Source organism: Ornithorhynchus anatinus, chromosome 14 (genome assembly GCF_004115215.2).
Source record: "Ornithorhynchus anatinus isolate Pmale09 chromosome 14, mOrnAna1.pri.v4, whole genome shotgun sequence".
Lineage (NCBI taxonomy): Eukaryota > Metazoa > Chordata > Mammalia > Monotremata > Ornithorhynchidae > Ornithorhynchus > Ornithorhynchus anatinus.
The window spans coordinates 14,393,384-14,407,697 of NC_041741.1; the positions used below are offsets into that span (position 1 = coordinate 14,393,384).

Here is a 14,314-nt window from a genome sequence, read left to right on the forward strand (position 1 = left end):
TGTGAGACAAAGATTAACTTGTATCTACCTCAATACTTGGTAAACACTTGGTAAACACTAGGTAATTGTGGCAAATACCACAATTATAATTATTAATATTAGGAGAGAAGAATGGGTTCGTTTGTGTTTTTTTAATGGCATTTGTTGGGGGCATAACTAATAATGTAATAAGCACTGGGATAGACATAGGTTAATCAGGTTGAACTCAGTCTTAATCCCCATTATGCAGATGAGATAAGGCCCAGAGAAGTTAAGTGCCCAGGGTCACAGAGCAGACAAGTGGCGGAGACAGAATTAGAACCCAGGTCCTCTGTCTCCAAAGCCGGTGCTCCTTCCGTTAAGCAACGCTGCTTCTTTAACCCTTGATATTCGCTCATTCATTCAGTTGTATTTATTGAGTGCTTACCGTGTGCAGAGCACTGTATTAAAGCTCTTGGGAGAGTACAATATAACCACGAACGGACACATTCCCTGCCCATATCCTTCCTTTCGACTCTCATTCATTCATTCAATTGTATTTATTGAGTGCTTAGAGGATGGACCGGTGACTCCTCAGAAGAGGGCCATGTGAGAACAAACACCTTTCATAGGGGAGAGAAGTTAGGCCACTGCAAAGATTAACCTTGCAGTAGAACCGGGCATCAGCATCTACTAGGAAGAGCAAAAATCCAGCAACCAGGAGACCTGGCTTTTGGTCCAACCCCTGACATGGGCTTGCCAGGAAGTGTTGGACAAATAACCTCATCTACGATCCTAAATTCTGCCACGGAGAAGGAGTTGGGGTGATGATATGACAGTGCTTAAGGGAAACAAAGGGCTGCATAAATTCAAAGACATGTTGTAATGGTTCTTTTTCTAATCCCAATCCGCTAACTGTGAGAAAGATCGGTCACTAGAACATCAGGAGCAATATTTCTCCTTCTGCTGGGAAACACATTAGCATAGCTACTCTCTGCAGAGAAGGATGCTGAGCCACCAGGGTTAGAGGAATGGGCCATAGCAGGTAGAGTGTAATCAAATGTCAACAGCTGTTAATAGTACAAATAGTAGGAAAATTTGCCATTCAAAGACGCTTAGATTTTTTTTTTTGGATACATTCTTCAAAGACAATGGCAAACAAGAGAGCAAAGTGATCCCAAGTGAAAAGAAAAAAGGCAGAGCCGAGTAGCTTCCATCAAAGAACTGCTGTACAGTAGCTCAAATTCAGAAAGAGAAGTTTAGACAAGATTTAATAGCTTGCTTTTGAGGACAGTAAGCCATCCTTCTGTTCTCAGAAAGCATGTCAAAATAGTGGAGCAATACCTCTGACAGGTTAATGCGAATGATTTAAGAACTGGGCTATGTGTACACAGCCTAAGAAGCAGAAGGCATGTGGAAAGGTTTTGGCAAGAAAGCTACATTGATTACAAACATGAGATGAACTTTACTCCTGCACGATGAACTCATCCTGCCATAATTCCTCGAGTCGTGTTCTGCCTCTCCATTTCATCCTGATCACTGACCACTGAGCATTCAAACACTGGGGCTAGGCAGGAGAAAAAGCAGGTCAATAAAATCAATCCATGGTACTTATTGAGCACTTACTATGTGCAGAGCACTGTATTGAGCACTTTTATAGGAGAAGCAGCATTACCTAGTGGATATAGCATAGGCCTGGGAGTCAGAAGGACCTGAGTTCTAATCCCGGCTCTACCACTTGTCTGCTGTGTATTCTTGGGAAAGTCACTTAACTTCTCTGTGCCTCAATTCCCTCATCTGTAAAATGGGGATTAAGACTGTGAGCCCCTTGTGGGTCATGGACTGCACTCCACCTGCTTATCTTGTATCTACCCCAGCTCTTTGCACTGTGCCTGGCACATAGTAAGCATTTAACAAATACCACAATTATTATCATTATTATCATTATTATCGGGGCATGTTTACAGAAGGGGCAGGTGGGGAAATGGTGATGGAGCTGGCTTCCCTTCCTCCCCTTGCCTCTGTTTGGCCCAGGGGAAACCACTGGCATTTGCTGTATGGGTGTCACCAGTCAAGGGTCTTTGTTACCGCTATTTTTGCTATTATTATCAGACCCTGCTCTGTCCCTTGCTAGGAAATGCCTAACAATAGCTCCGTATTGGCCTGCCATTTTGAGTGCAGGGTGGAAATTGGGGCCAACATGAACTCTTAGGGTTCTTCCAAGAGAATAACTTCTGCCCCAAGAAACACAGAAGCAACTATTTTCTGCTGAAGTTCAAGTTGAATCCCATCTGGGCAAAAATTGGGGGAAGCTTGACTTTAAATCCTGAGGATTCTTAGTTTCAGAGCAATAAACTAACTGAGGGGATGAGAGCACTGAGTCACAGGCTTTGTCCAACCTAATTAAGACTGTTTAATAATTATCATAATCGTAATAGTAATTGTGGAATTTATTAAGCACTTACAAAGCACTAGGCACTGTGCTAAATGCTGAGATAGGTACAAGTTAAACAGATCAGACGCTGTCCCTATCCCAGAAAGGGCTCACAACGTAAGGGGGAAGGAGAACAGGCATCGATTCCCCATTTACGGATGAGAAAACCATGGAACAGAGAAGTTAAGTGACTTGCCCACAGTCACACAGCAGGCACTTGGCAGAGCTGGGGAGATACAAGCTAATCAGATTGGACACAGTCCATGTCCCACATGAAGCTCTCAGTCTTAATCCCCATTCTACAGATGAGGGAACTGAGGCTCAGAGAAATTTAGTGATTTGCCACACCAGACAAGTGGCAAAGCTGGGATTAGAACCTAGGTCCTCTGACTCCCAGGCCTGTGTTCTTTCCAGTAGGCCATGATCCATCTCTGTTTTATGACATTTTAAATCTTGAAAATAAACACTGATTCCACGAAAAGCACAGACAAGGGAGAAAAGACCTTGTGAGCTACCATTGTCCGTCCGATGTGACTTCAAAAGTTCTGGAAAGTTCTGGAGCTCTCTTAGGCCCAGAGCAATATCCACCCTAAAGACACCTATAATGGGAACAATGGGGTGAGGAGAGAGGCACTTATCACTGAATCTATCTATATGTTAAGTCAGAGTAGGTGCTCAGTAAGTAACACCGGTAGACATTTATATCAACGTCTGTGTCTATATGGCTACACTTAAAATGAAGGATATTTACTGATCACTGACTATGTGCAGAGCACTTTTCTAAGCACTTAGGAGAGGACAGTACAAGAGAATAAAAGTCCCCGTGTCTTCCCTTATGTAGGTTTCGCTCTACTCCATTGCCTCACGCCTTTGGAAATGTCTCTGAGATGCCTCCATGGCCCGACAGAGCAGCGGTCTGCCCTAGGCAGCTGCCGCACTCCGAGGCAGTGAGTCACCCCGGGCCCTCTCTAATACCCCATTTCACTGTGCCAATCACAAGACACAAAACGGAAAATAATGTCAAAGCTCAAACGACGACACTCAAAATCAAGAGCCAAATATCATCATGTAAATGGGACCGGGCAAAATCTACTTATTCTTTCTAGCGGAGGGTGGGTGGCAGGCTGGGAATAGCGGCTTTTGCTTCTGTAATTTCACGAGCCGTTTAATTCCAGTGGGAAAAAACCCTGCTCAACCAACTAAGATGGTCCTGACTCCTCCTCGCCCCCTCATTAATCAGGAAGAAAAAGTTCTCACCTGGTTGAGAACTCAGTGAAGCAGCATGGTCTACTGGGAGTCAGAAGGACCTGGTTCTACTCCCGACTCTGCTGCTTGCCTGCTGTGTGACCTTGAGCATGTCACAACTTCTCTGGGCCTCAGTTCTCGTTCTCCCTTCTATTTAGACTGGTTACCCCACGCGGGACAGGGACTGTGTCCAACCTAATTAACTTGTATCTACCCCAGTGCTTAGAACAGTGTTTGACACATAGTAAGTGCTTAACAATAGCATTTAAAAAAATGGAGAGCCATTGGATATTGTCATGGAATGGAGGGATATGGGTCAAAGATGATATGGGCAGCAGCGTGGAATATCAACTGAAAGGAAGTGATAAAATCTTAGTACATTGATGTAGTAAACCAGTCACGAGATGATGACTCTAAGCTTGAATCAGAGTAATGACTGTATCGGTGAAGACAGAAGAGTGAATCCAGGAAATGTCATGAAGAAAAAGCCAGCAGTATTTTGCAATTGATTGTGAGACGTAAAGGGCAACAAGTAGTCAGAAAACATCTAGATGTGGGTCTTCTGTGATAGAGAGGATGGTGGTGGTGTCTATCGAGATGGAAAGATTAGGAGGAGGAGTGGATTTGAGAGGTAAGATGAGAAGTTCAGCCTCCGACACCACTAAGTGTGAGATGCTGACAGAACAGTCATGGGAGCCAGTCCTTGAGGCAAGAGGAAACGCAAGATTGTAGAGCAAGAGAGCGGTTGCGGGTGGTGAGGAGAATTTGAGAGTTATCCTGCTAGAAGTGTTAGCTGAAGCACTGGAAAGACGGTGTAAAGCAAGAAAAGAAGGTGTTCTGGAACAGAGCCTTGTGGATGAGATGAGAGGTGGAAGAATCAGTCAATCAATCTTATTTAATGAGTGCTTAGAGTGTGTAACAGAGTTGGTAGACATGTTCCCTGCTCACAACGAGCTTATAATATAAAGGGAGCTTACAGTCTAAAGGGAAAAAAGAAGAAGAGTCAGCAGATGGGATAAGAAGGAGGAGACAGAAAGGGAGGAGAGACAAGAGAGTGTCAAGGGGGTGAACCGAGATCACGTGACACTTCCAGAAGGAAGAAGTGGCCAATAATGTCCAAGACAGGATCAAGATAGGGCAGAGCCCTTTGGACTTAGTCACAAGGAAGTCATCGGAGAATTTAGATAATGGAATTTCTGTGGCGGAAGGGGAGAAATCCAGATTGTAGAGGGTCAGGAATAGGGTTGGTGGAGAGGAAGTGAAGGCAGTGAGCATATTATCTTCGTTTTTTGGAAAGAAGTATGATAATACTACAGTGTAAAAGTGTTAGTGAAACACACTCCACACTCAGAAAATAAGCAGTGATTATCAGAAGCAGTAAATCCATCATTGGGATTTTGGAGAAAATAGAGGCTATGTTTGTGCTTCTTTGATGCTTCTCTAACTGGGGTTAGATTAAATAGTCCATGATGCTGAACCGATAACAATAACTCCAAAGGAATAATAACATTATTAATAGTGATGTTTATTAAGCACTTACTATGTGCAAGCACTGTAGTAAACACTGGTGTAGTTTCAAGATAATCAGATCAGACAAAGTCCTGGATACACTCGGAGTCTAAGGGGCAAAGAAAACAGGTATTGAATCCCCATTTGGTAAAGATGAGGAAACTGAAGCGCAAAGAGGTTAAGTCACTTGTCCAAAGTCACTCAGCAGGCAAGTGATGGTGGCAAAATTAGAACCCAGGTCCTCCAACTCCCAGGCCCGAGTTCTTTCCAGGAGGTCATGCTACTGCTCAAGTGGGGAAGTAGGTAAGCCAATACAGCAATCAGAGCAGTACTGATGGCATTTATCGAGCCCTTACTGTGGGCAGAGCGCAACACTAAACGCTTGGGCATGATCAGTACAACAGAGTTGGTAGCCACAGGGTGCTGGCAGGTTAGCACTTACAACAGGACGGCATCACCTTTTTTACTGTTCACTGTCTCTCCAGACTCTGTGGGTGGTACCACCTAATAATAATAATAATAATGATGTTGGTATTTGTTAAGCGCTTACTATGTGCCAAGCACTGTTCTAAGCGCTGGGGTAGACATAGGGGAATCAGGTTGTCCCACGTGGGGCTCACAGTCTTAATCCCCATTTTACAGATGAGGGAACTGAGGCACAGAGAAGTTAAGTGACTTGCCCACAGTCACACAGCCGACAAGTGGCAGAGCTGGGATTCGAACTCATGAGCACTGACTCCAAAGCCCGTGCTCTTTCCACTGAGCCACGCTGCCTGGCTTAGTAAACCTGGGAGGTTTCCGGGAGAGCATGACTCCCATACCCTTAGCTTCTCGGCTAACATGGTGTCGAGTGTGGGTTTTCTTAGGTTTTTGAACATTTTCCATCCCATTCCTTCTCCATCTACAGCAATCACTTCCCTAACACACTTGGGAGAGTGGATTATACTTTTCCGCTCTTCTATTAAAGACCTAGGAATTGTATATAGCCCCAACCTGATTCCACGTTGAGGTAATAGAGAAACAGAATGGTCTAGTGGGTAGAACATTGGCTTGGGAGTCAGAAGGACCTCAGGTCTAATCCTGGCTCCGCCACCTGTCTGCTGTGTGACCTTGGGCAACTCACTCAGTTACCTAACTTGTCAAATGAGGATTAAGACTCTGAATCCCATGTGGGACAGGGACTGTGTCCAACCCAATTACCTTGTTCCTACCCCAGCACTTAATACAGCGCCTGGCATATAGTAAGTGCTTAACAATACCACCGTCATTATTATTATTTTCATTAAGGCCATTTGACAGCACCCTTGGTATCTGATTAACGTTCACCCCAAATAAGCAAGAGTCGTGGAGCGCAGGGATTGTTTGCTATGTGCAAATGTAAAAGAGGTTGCCCCTCAGAAGTATATTGTACTTTTGAAGCACTTAGTGCAGTGCTCTGCACACAATAAGTGCCCAATAAATACGATTGAATGAATGAATGAATCCACAGAGCCAATCTCACGGTCAGCGACATTGTTTTTAAATGCAAAGGACTGTATCTCAAATATCGAATGAAAGTTGCTGTCTTCTATTTAACCTTGAAAATGTCAGGCCTCATTGAAAATAAGGAGCCTTAACAACCCTAACACCAACCTTTCAGGTGAGTGAAGCTTTCTGTCCTAAAGGTTAGATACGGCGTTCCAGAGACAGAATTTAAGACTCGGTTTCCTCTCTGTTCAGTTCTGAGTGGATTCACTTATTTTTCACATCTCCTTAGGGCCAGAGAAATGAGACTAGCTCGCTTTCTGATTATTACTGCCATGGTTACAAACATCTACTAAGCACGTACAGTGTGCCAGGCAGGGTACCAAAAGCTGAGATAAATACAAGAAAATCCAGTTCAGGCCTGGTCCCTTTCCAGTCTGTCTCCCTCCTCTAGTCTGTAGCTGTGGGCAGGGAACATATCTACCAACTGTTGTGTTGCACTCTCCCAAGCGCTGAGTACAGTGCTCTGCACACAGTAAGCTCTCAATAAATGCCACTGATGATAATGATGGTGTTGATGATGCTCAGAGTCCAAATAGAGAGGATAGATACATAGCACAGAAGACTGTGGTGCAAACACAATGAAAACAGGCAAAAATGAAACAGTAAATATTGTAAGCCTTTACCTGCTAAATTATCATCTTGCTAAAATTAAGCATTTCTTCCTTTCACTGTCCTATAAGGAGCAATTTTTATTTAATATTTCAGGACTTTAGAGTCATGGAGGTTCTATCCTTCATGGACCAAGTCACCCCAATCACTCGGTCAGTCAGTCATTCAGTCGTATTTACTGAGCGTTTACTGCATGCAGTGTACATATAATAGACACATTCCCTGGCTACAACAAGCTTATAGTCTAGAGCTGGAGACAGACATTAGTATTAATAAATAAATGAAAGATATGAACATAAGTGCTCTGGGCCTGGAGGGATGAATAAAGGCAGCAAGTCAGGGTGATGCCTAAAGGAATTGAAGAAAAGGAAAAGAGGGCTTCGTCAGGGAACCACTTGGAGATGTGCCTTCAATAAGGCTTTGAAGGCGGGGAGAGTAATTGTCTGTCGGATATGAGTAGGGAGGGCATTCCAGGCCAGAGGCAGGATGTGGGTGACAGGTCAGTGGTGAGATAGACGAGATTGAGGTACCGTAAGAGGGTTAGCATTAGAGGAGCGAAGTGTGCGGGCTGGGCTGTGAAGGAGAGATAATACAGCCAGTCCAAAAGAAGATGCAAGAGAAGTATTTAGTGCACCTATAAACCATTCTGAACATCAAAGAACATGGTTACCCTTGATGATCTCATGGAACACAGTCAGCTCACCAACGGTGAGGTGCTGCTCACAGTGGCAGAGCTACGCTGGGCGGGATGTGTGAGAAGAATGGATGATGGTAGGAGAAGCAGCCTGGAAGTAGCAGAAGCAGAAAGAGCGTGGGACTGGGAGTGAGAGGAGCTGGTTTCTAATCCTGGCTCTGCCACTGGTCTACTGTGTGGCCTCGGGCAAGTCACTTCATTTCTCTGTGCCTCAGTTATCTCTTCTATAAATTGGGGATTATGACTGTGAGCCCCCTGTGGATATGAGTTGGACTGTGTTCACCCTGATTAGCTTTGTATCTACCCCATTGCTTAGTGCGGTGCATGGCATACTATGTGCATAACAAATGCCATTTAAAAAAAAGATGCTGAACAGCTGCTTTTCATACGTGCAGTTTAGGTTTTTACTGAATTTGTTCCCGCTATATCACTGTTATGCTATATCCTGTTATATATCCAGAGAAGGAGGGCATGGGTTGATTGATTGGCTTGGGGAAACATCATTTGGTGTAAGATGGGATTTTATGGTGATCTTGCCCCACAAGATGCAGTACCTCGTGTGAAACTCAACGATGACCAATTATTGCACTTTATAGTAGTAAAACTAAAATGCAAGAGTCACTTTTGTGCATGGAGGTCATCATTGCATTCAGGGAAAAAGGTTTTACGTGCAAACACTGCATCTAGATGTCCTGCCTTACCAGTTTGCAGTGCAGGTTTTTTTTTTCTTTTATGGTATTTGTTAAACTCATACTACTTATCAACTACTGTTATAAACACTGGGGTAGGTGCAAGTTAATTAAGTTGAACACAGTCCCTGTCCCGCATGAGGCTCACAATTCAAGTAGGAGAGAGAACAAGTAGCCCCATTTTACAGTTGAGGAAACTGAGGCATAGGGAGTTGTGACTTCCCCAAGATCACACAGCAAGCAATTGGCAGAGCCAGGACTAGAACCCAGGTCCTTCTGACTTCCAGACCCGGTGATCTCTCCACTAAACCACGCTGCTTCTCAGTTCATTCAGTCGTATTTACTGAGTGCTTACTGTGTGTGGAGAGCTGCTCAATAAATACCAATGATTGATTGATTGTCAGTTGAATCGTAGCATTGCTTGGTTGCTCTGTGCTCACTTTCGGTATTGTGTATAGCTGATCAGATTTCCCCTGTCATCAGACCTCCGTGAGGGCCGCAGGCTTCATCTAGGGAAAGTGGCGATCTCGTTTTGTGTTCTGTGTTCATTTGCCTGGATTGCTCCAAACTGGGCCCCCCGACCATGGGCTGGATCACAGCCTGGCTCGAATCTTCAGCGAAAATGGGAGCGGAGAGTCCGGGACTAAAATTTCAGACTTTCTGGAAGATTTCCCTGGGCCACATCGAAAGGGATTTTGGTTATTGATGTTAAGTTTTTGGAAAAGAAAGACTCCTCTTTAATGACCCGATTCTGTTATACTTTGCCAGACATAACACCCTGGCGATTTCACTGAAAAGTAATGTCCCCTCTCCCTCCCCACTTGAACTGCCTTAGTATCAATTGCAGGTGGGAGCCAGAAGCAGTCGTGGGCAGGGAATGCGTCTGTATATTGTACTCTCCCAAGCACTTAGTACGGTCTCTGAAAACAGTAAGCGCTCAATAAATTCGATCGACTAATGTCACTTTAACCAGCAGGAGGAAAAAGCCATGGCACTGCCAGGCTGGACTGAGACTCTAGTGAAAGGTTTGCCCCCGGGCGGCAGCGGACAGCCGTCAGCCACTCGACCCCTGGAGTGGGTGTGCCAGTGGTGAAGCTTCCGGTAGAGTCCTGCGTGGGCCTGAATGGGGTGGTCTACTCCCCTTCCCCAGAACATCGCCTCATAGGTGTCCCATTTGCACCTCAACTGCTCTCTCCCAAAGCAAACTGCTCATCGCCCCTCCAAGATGCTGTCCTCCAAATCATGGTCTTTGTTGTCAGTCTCCCCCATTAGATTGTAAACTCCCTGAGGGCAGAGAACATGCCTGCCAAATCTCTTGTACTCTCCCCAGTAGTGCAGAGTTCTGTGTGCTGCAAAAAGGGAAGCAGTGTGGCCTGATGGAAAGAACGGAGGACCTCCTGGGTTCTAATCCCAGCTCCACCACATGCCTGCTGTGTGACCTTGGGCAAGTCCTTTAATTCCTCTGTGCTTCATTTCCCTCACCTGCTGGTAGCCCCATGTGGGACATGGACTGCGTCCAACCTGAATAGCCTAATAATAATGGTATTTGTTTAGTGCTTACTATGTGCCAAACACTGTTCTAAGCGCTGGGATAGATACAAGGGTATCAGGCTGCCCCACGTGAGGCTCACGGTCTTAATTCCCATGTTATAGAAGAGATAACTGAGGCACAGAGAAGTTAAGTGACTTGTCCAAAGTCACACAGAAGACAAGTGGCGGAGCCGGGATTAGAACCCACGACCTCTGACTCCCAAGCCCGTGCTCTTTCCACGAAGCCACGCTGCTTCCCCAGTGCTTAGTACAGTGCCTGACGCATAGGTGCTTAAAAATATTATTATTATTACATTCAATATTAATCCAATCACTATTTAAAACATTAATACATTTAGAATATACTATATAATGTTATGATGTTAATGTTGATAGTGCAATACATAAATTTGGTGCTTAAATATTTAATAATATTTATTATATCCATAAATACTATTTTGCTTTATTGATTTATCGACTGAAGGATAGAGTCAGGCCTCTTTGGGCCAAGGAGAACACAGACCATAGCACATGCAGGGCTGCACTGCCTTGGAAATGTGCCCAAGATCTTTCGAGCCAATTGAGGTTCCAGGGCTCACGGGGAAAATGTATGTGACACCCAAAGTCCTTGGAAAGATGCCCTTGCCCTTCCTGCCCGGATGTGGTCGAGGAATAGGATCCAAAATCCTGGAAGCTCTGTTGGGACTGGACACCAGATTTTCATCCCACACAGGATCATTCCTGTTTCCCCTAGATTGCCAGCTCTCCAGTGGATTGCAAACTCCTCCAGGACCAGGATCTACTAACTCACGTACTCTGCTCTGCACAAAGGAAGCCCTCAATACATAATAATAATTGGGATATTTGTTAAATGCTTTACTATGTGCCAAGCACTGCACTAAGCACTGGGGTAGGTACAAACCCCACATTGGGCTCACAGTTTAACAGAGCAGGTTCTCCTGGAGATCGAATCCCCATTTTGCAGGTGAGAGAACTGAGGCACAGAGAAGTGATGTGACTTGTCCAAGGTCACACAGCAGACAAGTGGCAGAGGCCGGATTAGAACCCAGGTCCTCTGACTCCCATGCTTTTTCCACTAGTCTACATGCCTTAATCGACCGAGTGATTGATTGATAAGGATTGGCAATGGTAGGAATATTGGCTGGATAATTCACAAATACTAGTTGAATAGTCTATTCCTTTGCCTGTTGCTGAGCTGGGAAGCCCAGGATCAGCTCTTCCGTTCATTTTCTCCACCACCATTTCTACCCAGAAATTCATTGGTGCTGTTGGTTTACTGGTCTTCACCAGCCTGAGAATAAGGTAACAGAGGCATAGAACTCCTTTGCTCTGCAGAGATAAGCCTTAGAGATTCTCCCCAAGGATGGGGAGATGCAGGCGAGGATGTTTTTTGCTTCTGTGTTTTTTATGCTATTTGTCAAGCACTTACTATGTGCCAGGCACAGTACAAAGAGCTGGGGTAGATACAAGTTAATCAGGTTGGGCACAGTCCCTGTCCCACGTGGCGGGCTCATTCTTAATCCCCATTTTACTGATGAGGTACCTGAGACCAAGAGAAATTCAGTGACTTGCCAAGGTCACACAACAGACAAATAGTAGAGCCGAAATTAGAACCCAGGTCCTTCAGACTCCCGGGCCCGTGCTGTATCCGCAGGCCCACACCGCTTCTCTTCGAATCCCTGCGTTTGTGGCATTTCCCCTGCAAACTGGATTTCTGGCAGTCTGACCAATCGTGTCCCAGCCTGTTAGGGCAGTCTTGGGCGTAGGAGCCATTGTCCACCTCCGACCGAGACTAGGTCCCGGGTATAATGGTGTTTGTCAAGTGATTAAGTGTTGTGTCCCCAGCTTGTCTCTTATAGTGAAGCTTTGCTTCCTGCCCTGACCACAGGACCCTTTGGTCCAACACAGACACTGCCCCTTTCAGCTAAAACATTCCTAACACTTCTGCCCTTACTCCTCCCTCTCCCCTCACCCTCCCACCCCCTTCCCAGGCTGGAGAGGCTCGTGGACGTCCTGAGGAAGAAGATCGGAGCCGGAACCGTTCGGACGGTGATCTGATCGAAAGTCGGCAGACTGGGAAGCGATCACATCTGGTGACCAGCCTGCTTCATTCAACGCTGAGTAAACACGGAGCTTTAACTTAGCAAACAGTTGTTAGAAGTGGGACACTCCAACGACATTCCAAGCTGAGATAAAATCAAATCACCAATGTTTAACCACTTTGCTGCTGACTTGGGTTATTTATCCAAATGTATTAACGACCAATTTCTCTGCATGTGGAACAGAGAGTGGCTGGAGCCGGAGAGAATCTTGGAGGCGTTTGCCGTGGCAGGGTATCTGTTGCTGAACGTCTTCACTGAGGAAGCACCGTATAGCTACAAGGAAGGGTGGGGCTTCAAGGCTTCACATCCCCCATTTCAGGATCAAAACACAGAAATGCCGCTAAGGTAGGCAGGCTGAAGCCACATTCACTCACATATTATAAAGTGATTATGATGGTAGTTGTTAAGCACTTACTATGTGCCAGGCACTGTGCTTAGCGCTGGGGTGGACACAAGCAGATCAAATTGGACACGGTCCCTGTCCCCATTTTACTGGTGAGGTAACCGAGGCCCAGAGAAGTGAAGTGACTTAGGCCCAAAGTCACACATCTCTCTTCATAAGAAGAGTGCTCGGTGTGGGCAGGAATTGCCTCTCTTTATTGCTGAAATGTACTTTCCAAGCGCTTAGTACAGCCCTCTGCCCACAGGAAGCACTCAATAAATTCATCTGAATGAATGAATGAAAGAGAAAAGAAGACACTGGTTTTTCTAGGCGGACTGAGTATTGGCTTTTGCTTCCAAACCTGTCCATAACCTTTGTTTGAATTAAGTTGAGTAGCAAACAACCTCACCATCAGCTCTTTAGCTGAGCTAGCATCCAACGAGGGAGCGTGTTTACTTCACAAAAATGCAGTTGCTCTATATATTTCACCTTCAAGCATGAGCTAGGTGTCACTGGGTGCATGTGTGTTTGAAAAGGCCAATGCAGGACTCACAATCAATCGAGCAATCATATTTGTTGAGCGCTGTGTGCAGAGCCCTTTGGAGAGTACACTATAACAAAGTTGGTAGACACAGAGACTCAAACCCTTTTGTTGGATTTTGTTGTGTTTGTTGTTTGCAATGCCTTGTACTGTTTTCATTTTTGCTTCCTAGTTTCACAGCCCTTCGGAAGCTTTTATTCAAAAAGAACCACGCTTTCTTGACTGGAGTTTATCGTGCTAGTCCCTCTGCCGGTGTTCTCTCCTAATTTGCAGCTGAGGGGCCATATTGTCTTAAGGGTTTTTTTTAATGGACCTCCAAATGTTTCTTCTAACACCGCTTTTTTAGGGTTGTCCAGTTTCAGTTCGTTGTTCAGCGGCTGGTCTGGGTGCCCTACAGCTTCCGTTCTCCTAACAGTTCCCACCCAGAAAAGTTATATGGGAGACAAAGTTGGCTTTAGTGCTAGGACACTTACCTCATTCCAGGGCTTTGTTTTTTGTGATCCTGTCTGGCCAATTAAAACTGAAAATAGGCTGAAAATGACATCGAAGGAACTGCTCAAGAAATTGATGTGGTGCCTCTTAGGGATGACAGCACACCAGCTCTGTAGACTTTCATTGTTGTCTGAAGCCTCATGTCTCACTGACAGTACACTCTGACAATCTATTAAAAGATACACAAAAGATACGAGAAGCAGCATAGCCTAGTGGAAAGAACACAGGCCTGAAAGTCAGAGGACGTGGGTTCCGATCCCAGCTCTGCCTCATGTCTGCTGTGTAACCTTGGGTGAGTCACTTAATTACTCTGTACCTCAGTTACCTCATCTGTAAAATGGAGATTAAGACTGTGAGCCACGTGTGGGACAGGGACTGTGTCCAACCTGATTGCCTTGTATCTACCCCAGCACTTAGAACAGTGCTTGGCACATAAGTGCTTAAATAACACAATCATTATTATTATTATTATACACCGTCCTTCTTGTTTGGATTTCCTGCTTCCTTCTCTATCACTGCATCATTGGCCTCAGTGCTTCCTAGGTGTCAGAATTCTATGACAGGATTTAGCTCCCTGTTAT

General features: G+C 45.2%; 1 protein-coding gene across 1 annotated transcript in view; it reads left to right on the forward strand.

The window, feature by feature from the left end:
- The window catches only part of MIPOL1 (mirror-image polydactyly 1), a 163,002-nt gene extending 150,570 nt beyond the window's left edge, over positions 1 to 12,432 (forward strand). The window contains exon 9 of the mRNA XM_029079299.2: positions 12,208 to 12,432. Coding sequence (XP_028935132.1) covers positions 12,208 to 12,274 — 67 coding nt within the window. The 3' untranslated portion in view covers positions 12,275 to 12,432. The remainder of the gene's footprint in view (positions 1 to 12,207) is intronic.
- The last annotated feature ends 1,882 nt before the right edge of the window (positions 12,433 to 14,314 follow it).